At 34.1% G+C, this 11,363-nt stretch overlaps 1 protein-coding gene across 1 annotated transcript in view; it reads right to left on the reverse strand.

The window, feature by feature from the left end:
* Positions 1-6,611: 6,611 nt before the first annotated feature.
* LOC135219961 (protein pigeon-like) overlaps positions 6,612-11,363 on the reverse strand; it is a 198,669-nt gene continuing 193,917 nt past the window's right edge. The window contains 1 exon segment of the mRNA XM_064257205.1: positions 6,612-10,100. Within this exon segment, the coding sequence (XP_064113275.1) occupies positions 9,994-10,100 (107 nt within the window). The 3' untranslated portion in view covers positions 6,612-9,993.

Genomic DNA, 11,363 nt, shown 5'->3' on the forward strand with positions numbered 1-11,363 from the left:
CGAGTATCAGTTAATGGCGATTTTCACTTATCAGCATCCCACCGAAAATAGAACCCCAGCCAATAACGGAACCCCCGCCAATAACCGGGGATTGCCTTTATATTCAAATAAAATATGATGATAAGTTTGTTTCATATATGACAAAATGGGAACCAAAGCGAAGTGTATCGGATGACACAACATCGGAAGGGAGACGAGACGCCATACAAGCAGATGCTGTCCATCTAGGACCGGTACCCCTGAATGACGACGAAAACTGTGCATCAGAGTCCAGAAAAGAAGAAAATGGCATCGTCCCCTCAGACCCCAGAGGTGAAAGGAACACACTGCTGTCGGATCTCGCTGGGTTCCAAACTTCCACCACAGAACCAACAAGTTGGATGAGGTGCACTAATACGTGAAGTGGCAAAACTGGGAGAGTTAAGAGAATGTAGAGGAGCTCCCAGGATCTGAGCAGAACACTCTACCATCCGACTTCAAGACAAGCAGCAGTGGTGACAACTGTCGTGCAAAAAGACTGGGAAGTCCAGAGGCAAAAAAAGTTCTGAACTTTAGGGCCTGAAAAGAAACAAATACGTAATATGCCTTCCCCCTCAGAATAGGAAGAAAGTTCACACCCTCAGAGAAAGAAAAAGAAATATATTCATATCTAAGGGAAGGGAGTTAGCCATACGACACGACGTCACCCCCCCCCCCCCCGTCCCCACCACCCCCCCCCCCCCCCCCACAAACAAGACAGTAAATTCTGACTGGTCCTCAGCATGTAGTCTGGGGCAACGCAATGGTAGAACTTGAGCCATTAATTTTCTTGAGGAAGTGGAGGAAGACTTGCTATGATAAGTAAGACGAATCCTTGCACGAAAGCCTCGGCTGCAACATGAACCCATAATGTCTCGATCATCTCGATCCACACAAAATCTGAAAGACTTAAAACATTACCATGTTCCCAGAAATTGTGTATAGTTAGAATCAAAACATTGTATCTAAAAAACAAAATAACAACAATGATATACAGTGGTCCCCCATATTTGTGGGGGATGTGTACCAGACCCCCCCATGAATAGTGAGAACCCCTTTAAAAACATTGAAAACAGCCTATTTTGTTAGTTAAAACTCAAGAAAAACCCACTAAAAATGTTTATAAGTACTTGAATTTTTTAAATAGTTGTATCACAAAAAATGCATCTTATGATGAAATTGATAAGTTAAACCAAGAATTTGTGGATATTTCTCATATAACAATACTGCGTATATGCGAATTTTCCGTGAATAATGTGGGGAAACATTCCCAATAGAAATCCGCGAATGTGTGAGTCAGCGAATTCGGAGAACGCAAATATGGGGGTCCACTGTAAAGGGAGGAAAACTCCACACCTAGGCCTACTATGCAGTATAAGCAGATATATCTCTGAAGAGATAAAAATAAAACATATTGAAATCTCTTAATATATCAAAATACACAAGTGTTTCAACATGTCCAAATCAATATTTGAAATTGCAAACTTGCTAAGACAGTAACAAGATGGTGCTGCCTCTCCTCTCCCTGATTGAGATGGGGCAACATTATACATAAAATCACCCTAAGCAACTCCAGATACTTCCAAAGACAAACCAACAGAAGAAAATGAAGGAGACAAGGCATCAATAGATGACAAAATAAGAGGAATAGGTCTGGAAGAAGGGGAAGCAGAAATGTCCACTTGGGGAGGAGGGAATCCTTCCCAAGATGGAAGCCCCAACACCCACTGCAAGTTGTATGGGGGTGTGATAAATTTTAATCATTTATGTAATGTATATTATGTACAGATAGGCATAGAATTACAACAGGGTTAGCTCTTGCATTCATGTTGGAAGTTGATTTAGCTAAATTGGTTTGCAATTCAGTCTACAGTTCAGTTAATACTGTATGATGCTGCTGATAGGGCATGGTAACTAAAACTCAGGCTGCCTGAGTGCTGAGAGGGGTCTCCTAAAATGGCATGATGCCAAGTAACTCAGTGATCAACTGTCATATGGCATGTACTCTTCTGCATCAGCCCGCCCAGCCCCTGTGCCAGAAGTATGGATGTAAGTATGAATGGCTGTATATCGAGCAGGTTGTAAATCAGATGGTACTTGTACTACTATCCAGCCCCAACTGTCTATACAGCTGTATGGTCTGGACACTCAACTGCAATAGTAAAAAACATATATAATATTCAATTTTTCAAAACACATAATTTTTATGATTAGTGGATTTGCATGAAAAATTAGGTGTATTTTGTAAAAACTTATTTTGCTTCAAGACAACAATTATAAATAGCCTGAATTGCTATTTCGGTGGGAGACAAGAACTTGTTCCAAATTCTGCAAAGGTCTGATGAGTCCAATGAAGCATTTGCAGAAGAAATAGGCTAGGAATGAAGTGTTCAAGGTAATCTATGGGATAATATAAATAAAAAACCTTCAGAGTGAGGTAACATCAGAATTGTCAAGTCAACGAGGTGCAGAAATCAGCCAGCAATGAGGTGCAATGTGGAAGCTTGTAACTAGTCAGGCTACATCTCTTGTGAATGGATGGGGGATAAAACAACCTCATCCCCTTGTGCCTAATGTTCCACAGGTAAATATCCATAGCTGGGCTGACATATCTACATACATGCATCTAAAATAACCTTGAACTTGATATTCCCACTGAAGGGAGCAAGTACTATACATTAAGAAGACCCAGATCTCATGAACACACTACCAAATTGGCCAGCCCTGTCTTCAGACACCTATGCACTTGCATGAAGGACATGTCATTTGCTTCTGCCGGAAGGATAATGTATACAGTATATTTACGGAGTTTTGCCTCCTCTGCTGATTCACTGACACTTTCTAAGGTTTAAACTCTGCAGTTGGTGATGGAAGGCTCTCACTGAGCAGAGAGGATCACTTGCATCAGCAGATAATAAGGTTAGGTTGGAAAGTGGGGAAATGGTGTGATCTTGACCACCAGTCTTGGAGATAAAAGTCAGGAGGAGATGATAAGCTAAATGAAGACCAGTTACTGCTAAAAAAGGCCGCACAAAAAAGCAAAATGCATGTAGCTCACTCTTCATCTGAAAGATGCAACAACTGGCAGGAATGTGGACTTCTAGAAAGATGGTGAATGAATAAGTCTTGAACAAGTAAAACAACAAGTGTTGAATCATCGGCATACTAAACAATCTTATTGTCCATGCCAACAACCATAATATACTAATATAGTACACTAAAAATAACAGTGAGCCAAAAGCACTCCCCTGTGAAACTCCATACACAAAATGTCTTGGTTTAGTAAAGATCCCATCGACACCAACTTGCTGCTGCCTTTCTGTCAGACTTCTTGAAGTAATCCTACAACATATCCACCCACCCAAAGATTCTGAAGTTTATAAATACATAAGTACCTTGTGATTTAATAAATCAAAAGCAGCACTAAATCCTATTTGAATTACTCTACACTCAAAACCTTTATCAAGGTTCTCTTGTAGAATGGGATGTCAAATCTAAAAAAATCTAAAAAAGCATCCCAGGCACCAACTGCTTCCTATATGCATATTGACTATCAGCTAACAACCCTTTAGACACCACATATTACTTGCATAGTGGGTTAAAAAAAAGTTTTTATACAATTTTGGAGAGCACAAGGAAAATAGAAATTTGCCTATGGTTACTGCTGCCTGTAGATATGCCACTCTTTGGAACAAGCACTTTATTACTAAGCTTTTACTGTACATACTCATTTACAAAGAGTCTACACTGACATAAAATCTAAAGAATCTGCTACTCTTGGGAGACATTTCACTAGAAACCTTAAAATACAAAGGGAAAAAAACCATCAGGATCTTTCCCATCCCAGCTATTAAGATTATCAATAATTTTCTCAACATGTCTTAAGTGAAATGCAAATTTTGTAAGCTTAGGTTCAGATGACAAGTATCAGGGAGAGGGACATCTTCAGCCGATTGTTTAGCTTCAAAAACATGAACATGCAGTTCAGGCTTCTCCAGTAACCAGTCTATCATCATCTGTTAGTAGTGGTGGAATGGAAGACAACCCTGACCCAAAGATAGACGATGCCAACCTGGTCTACTGCAGATGAGGCAGAGTTCCTCCCAGTTTCCTCTTTAAGGAATTATTGTAATCTCTCGTAGCATGGCAAGACTGAACAAAAATGGTGTAATTTCACATGCAAACGTTTACATCTCCATGTGTTAAATTTGGTCTGTTTATCATGTTAAGCTTATGTACATGTATCACCAGACTGTGGCTGGTCACTGTACTAATCTTGATAACCTTTCTAGGGACAAACCTTAATAAATAGCCATCAGCTTTTTGTTTAACTTTGGGATCAGGAGCTCTTATAGCATCTGAAATATCATGTGCCTCACAGGTATCAATATTTCAATTCCAGTTGGCTCTAGACTTCAGACAGACCACTTTTACAATGATGGCAGATATATCCATCTCTGACTGACAGATATATGTCCATCTCAAATCGCACAATGGTCGGAAGTGCCAATGGCAGTCCCTGGTTACTGGTGGATTCTATTAATGGCGATCCGGTTTTATGGGCTAGACCAGCGATTTATGGTGCCATAACACGCCGAATTTCAGTTATCAGTGTAAGGTGCTGATAATAGAGATATGGCACCATAATATACCTAACAGAGGAGCCATTAACCGGTTATCGGCTCCATAAGTGTCATAAATCACCAAGTTCTTCGCTAATGCCTGTACTCGCAATCAATCCTTGGACTTAACAATAGCTGGAACATCTATGAATAAAGAAGTCTAATCTGTTACCTGAAATATATGTGGGTTCCTTAATTAGCCGTACAAAATCAGTGGATACACAAGCCAGCCATGTTGATCTGTGTATCTGAATTGAACCATTTGCTATTCTTTGCATTGCAGTCTCCACAATTAACAAATGAAGCTTTTGAATCCCATGACTGAGCCTAACTAATCCTCTCCAAGAGACAGTCATTTAGAATTGCCAATATTTGGATTGCAGTAAACAGCAAATACATAAATATTGTAGAGCTGATTGAAAATCGTAAAACAAATACGTAACTTCATGGCAACTACATACACTTAAAAGTCTTTCTGATGATAAATAAGTCATCAGGACTTACTGTAAACATCCATAATTTGTGCATGTGGGATGTTGCAATAATAAATAAAGTCAGGCCCATCAAACCCTGGGAGTAAAAATTCAACCCTTGACTTGTTACTACTTACAGGTGTCTCAGATAAAATCATCGAATCATAGTTATGGGCACAATTCTGGAGATCAAGAAAATTTGACCTGAAGTCTCAAATATTTGATGCTCTGCAATTTTTCTTACAGTAATGAGTAGCAAGACTGAGTACAGCTCAATGTCTCCTGAAAGAATTAAAATCAACATGAAATTAGAAGAAAAACTAATAAATACAGATTCATAACAAAAGAAAATTGTAAAACAATAAAACATCAAACAATATCATCAACAACAGCATTTACATTATTTACAATAATTTCATAAAAAGTATGAAAAAAGTAACGACTATGTTACTACAAAAAGTACCGGAAGCAATTTGTTGACAAAGTGGAGCTGGGTTACCTAGTAAGGAAAAAAGAAACCTCCCAGGTTTGCCATAACAACTTGGGGAATGTAGTTGGGACAGATTTAGTAATTGTAAAAAGCCAAGAAGGAAAAAACTTGGTAAAGGAGTTTGATAATCCACCATACAACTTTTGTTTTCTTACCAGTCTGTCCTACTTTTGGAAAAGCAGTAAAGTGAGCAAAAATAGAAGTAAAATGCCTGATCCTACCCTAAGGCACAGGAACTCAATCTCAGGACCATGAAAGGCTATGGTGAACCTTTCCCACCACCCACCATACATTCCATCAACTCTCCCAGTTACAGGTAACGTAAGAACAAATTTGCAGTTACTTCAACAATTTACATTGTTTACATTACTATTTTGTATAATTTCTCAATGTTAGGTTTGTTAAATTTGAGTTAAAAGGCTTCCATTCCAGGGACAGATTGGTTGAGGAACAGTCTTCAGGTGATATTTCTTGGCCAAGAAAACCTCTTCCTATGTATTACTTGGTTTTCGGTTCAGGTATTTCAGTTTGTCGGTATGTCAACCTCAGAAAAGCTTGTTATATATAAAAATCAACGAACTTGAAAAACACAAAAACAAAGTAGGCTGTCCCTGGTTTACAATGGTCTTGACCTATGCCCTTCTGATCTTATGAGACTATTCAAAAATACTATATTCATAAAAAATCTGGTTCTGACATAATACCGAAAAACCGGAGTTATGATGCAGTTCCAACATTAACAACTAAAACTCACCGTTACTGTAGCTCCGACATAAAGCAGAAAACCCAACATTATGCTGCTGATTATTTATGGTTCAGACTTACACTGAATTTTGACCTGCAACTTTCCGTGCAAACAGATCTCTCTCTTAACCTGGGGACTGCCTCCACTTTAGAATAAAATTAGGCAAAAAACCCCATTGCATTGAGAGAGCTAAATGGACACAGCATAGTACCAAAACAAAGTAATGTAAAGAACTCTAATGATCAGCACCAGGACATATCGTATTATGATTCTAAACCCACACGTTATTGTTGTTGTTATTATTGTTGGTAATGATACTGATACTCCAGTGAAGATAAAAACCACAACAGCAGCAAACAATGAATTTTTGAATTGGAGAACCTTAGCATAGATATAGCTCTACTGTGGGTAGTTGTACCTACTGGAAAGCTAAATATTAAACTTTGGGTTTAGTAAACTTATTATGCAGTAAAAGATTTTTTTTCAAAATTTGTTAGTCAAAACTGGGGTGCATCTTTGAGGTCAGAGGGACAGGAAGTACATATGGTGATCAGTTCAATATGAACTGTTTAACAGGGAACAGGAAATAATTATAGATATAACAACAATTTCATAGCAATAGAGATGCAGTAATGTCTTATACTTTTTAGGCTTTATTAGTAATAGACAACTACACAATCAACTCTCATACCTTTGAAAAGAATTCATAATGTAATATTTGGCACATTTATGATGTACAATAAAACACCTTACAATAAGCAGAATCTAAAAAACAGTGAAAAAATAACTGAAATTCCTCTAAACTAAAGAGTATCTCCAACTGTACAACAAAAGTGTATTGTATAACTATATAACCTTGACACCCGAAAAGCAACGGGATTCACATAGCTAAACAACTAATAATTCAAAAAACTTTTTTAGAAAACTCCATTTGGAAAGATGAAAATGCAAGTATAAAATGGATTTTAATTATGACTGTGAAACATCCAATGTCATAATATTGAGACCTTTCAAAACAATCCTCTTGATTGTTTTGGGTAAACAATATGAGGATCTAAAACCTTTGTATAGATCTAATTATACAGCAATTTTTAATTAAAAAGGATTATCAAAATTAATCATTGTTATTTACCAGTACCTACCATCCTTTTCTGCTATATTCCAATTTCTAGAAGTGATATACTATGTGGACAGAATTCAAAAGGTTTCAAGGTGTCTGGTAAATAAAACTAAAAACATCAAGAATAACAACAGCTACACAAGTAACATGCTGCTGAATTCACTTGAAGGTTAATTTGCATTTCCTACGGTTTAACCTGCTTAGACTTAATCACCACACGAGTCCCTTGGGTCCCAGTACCAGGCATCATGCCTAAATTAAGGTACATATGTATGACATAAACAGATACAACTGACTGGTATAATCACCACAACACTTATAAAATATCAAAGAGAATGTAAACTTTGTGTTATGCTATCAGTGATGAACAGCATAAATATATAAATTTAATTTAAACTATTCTTAATAATATGTCATCTTTTCCATAAATCTTGAAACATTCCATAGTTAAGAATAAAGATATATGATTAAACAAAAATACTTTACAACTGTGTAATAGATATTTCTGAATCTTGGTTCCCTGAAAATTTTTGTGAATAAAAAAAAATTAATTAGTGTACTGTATTACAGTACGTAATGCTTTCATGCGATATTTTTCTCCTTTTGGGGCTAGACAGAAACCAGACACTTGCGTAACTTTTAATATATAACTTAATTTTGAAGCTAATACGTACTGTATTACTTCGCCTCAAAATGGAGTTACTGATAGAAAAATCTATGATACAGAACTATTTTGTGCTATCTGTTGTTCTGTCTGAAAAATAGACCAACCAAATGATCTAAATGTTTTACTATCAGAATCTATACTAATATCTATATGTACTGATATCATAATAAATATCAGTGTTTCTAATGCATAAGTTTTGATATTAGTATGCATTTCCAACCTAATCATGGAATACATTAAACTGAAAGTTGGCACCTGAAGGATATGAAACATGATACAGTCATGTGTAAGTACTTCAGTTTGTGTGTTGTCCTATAATGGAACATAAGTAATGAAAAAGCACTATACTGTATTCTCTTTAGTATGAAACCTCCAACTCCTGACATAACAAGGATTTTCTTCTGGGGTTACTGTGATTAAAAAATATGATCAACTACTAACTGAAATAACATTGAAATAATGTTTTCAACATATCATCTGGTTACTGGGCAAACAGCAATCACCTTAAGCACTGATATAAATCTGTAAGCTATGTAGTTAAACATTCATTGTAACTGTACATACATACTCACAGCCTCCCTACAAAAGGTTAAATTTTTTCCCCTATTTTTGCTACTCTTTTCTAACATTTCAGGATTATACAGATTACACCAAAAAATGAGAGAATTCAATGATTTCTATGATCTGCTAGGGTTAATTAAATATGTAACTCACGCAACGGTCATATAAGAAGATGGTATAAAATAATAAAACTAGTACTATACTTCTATTCTTTGGCACAATCTTTGTGAGCATTACTTCTTTAAAAATTAACACAATAACAAATATATTGAACTCTACTAACACTTTCATTAATAAAAGTAGATAACTTGCTGTACTATGACATAAGCATCTCAACAAATTTGGTCATAATTTAGTACAGGTACCTTAAAATATGTAATTGGTAATTATATAACAAATACTTTCAAGTTACAACTATAATTATTAAAATACTTACCAAAGGAATCGAGAACAAAAAGCCAGCAACAACAAACACTTAATTGAAAATGGAATACTTCTGATCATACTTCTCTTCAACTGAGTTATAACACAAACAAATGAGCTCTAAAACAATTAGTTTTTCATCCTTAAGGTCATTACATACATTATTATTCATTTTAAAGTTTAATTTACAATAAAATCTGAGTGAAGAGAATATCACATGACTTAAAGAAGCTTTAATAATATGTTCTTTGAAGGATGACCTTAAACAGCAGATTTTCCTTGCATTTTGACTGCAACCCTGACATTAACACACATGCATCAACAGGCCACATCATTTAATTACAAAAGTACTGAACAAAAGCGCAATATGCTTCCTCATCAGCTCATAGAATTATTCATTTAACACAAATTTGTGACCTGTAACTACCAGTGAGTGTGGTATAATAATTTACTACAGTACACCATTATGGTAAGAAAACTATAAGCAATATTTAAAGGTACCTTCATACTTCCAATTCTTTCATTATTACCACAGTCAGATTATTAAACTAAAACAAATTGAGAAATTAATTTTATAATAGCAAGTACTTTGTTACCTGTAATAAATTACACATCACATCCTTCCTTTGACATTTTCAAATTAGTGTACAAGTTTATGTATTGCATGCATTCAAAATTTTGAATGCTGTAGGCATAGTACTATATAGCTTTTCTATATCACTAACCAAGGATAAGGTTAGGTTATTACTAATAACAAGGATACCTATAATAATGAATGAAGGATGATGAAGTATGAACAATGAAAAAAGAAGAAAAATTTGTATTAGAAAAAAAGACTAGATTAAGAGAAATAACAATGATTTGGGCAAAATGTTTATCCTTGCGTAACTGTGATTTCATGTTCGATTGCTGGCTTAATGTATTCACATGAGGCGACTGTTCCTTCATAAAGCAAACCCACATCAATGTCCGTAAGGTTAGCTATGTGTAAAAGAAATATGCTCATTAAGTCTTGGTCCAACCAGACAAATTGCATCGGCAGTCATTAAAAAGCTTTCAATTCGAAATTTGTCATAAAAGATAAATATCTAATTCATGATTTTGACTTAGAAACAAATGCATCACAGGGCATGTCTGAGGAATTCTAGCAAACAAAAACTAAGCCTAAAGGCCTGCATATATATAGTATATTATATATATATATATATATATATATATATATATATATATATATATATATATATATATATATATATATATATATATATATATATATATATATATATATATATATATATATATATATATATATATATATATATATATATATATATATATATATATAATATATATATATATATATATATATATATATATATATATATATATATATATATATGTATACGTATATATATATATATATATATATATATATATATATATATATATATATATATATATATATATATATATATATATATATATATATATATATGTATACGTAATATATATATATATATAGTATATATATATATATATATATGTGTGTGTGTGTGTATATATATATATATATATATACATATATATATATATATAATATATATTATATGATATACTATATATATATATATATATTATATATATATATGACATATATATATATAAGATATATATTATATAATTATGTATTTAGATATAAACATATATAGTATATACTATATCTATATATTCATGAAATAATTTACATGTTTCAGAAATACAGACATCTTAATTTGTTTATGCTATAAAGATCAGTACATCACACGTTCTCATTATTCAAGTAAAAGTATACGTACTGGACAATGCGTAATACAAAACTTGATAGAAAGACAATAAACCTATCAAGTATGACCCCAAAGAAAGAGAAAACTTTGGTTGAATAATATACTATAACAAATCGATTAAAATTAATGGACAACACTGTAAGTCACAGTAAAGGCTGCAATCTGGCTGAACAGCAGTTCTACATGCAGCAAGTCTAATAATAGAAACTAGTTCAGACTGCTGTGTAATAGAAAACAAACTCCAGACTTCTATCCTGCAATGACTGAGAAGTCTTACTGATGGAGGAAATATGTACTGTCTACCAATTTTACACTACCAACGGAAAGCTCAAGAATAGCTATAGATTGGATGAAATTGCTGATTCCCATCTCAGTTAAACCTAAACATAAGTGAAAAGGAAGATTTCACAGTAATTCAAGC

Source organism: Macrobrachium nipponense, chromosome 1 (assembly GCF_015104395.2).
Source record: "Macrobrachium nipponense isolate FS-2020 chromosome 1, ASM1510439v2, whole genome shotgun sequence".
Classification (NCBI taxonomy): Eukaryota; Metazoa; Arthropoda; class Malacostraca; order Decapoda; family Palaemonidae; genus Macrobrachium; species Macrobrachium nipponense.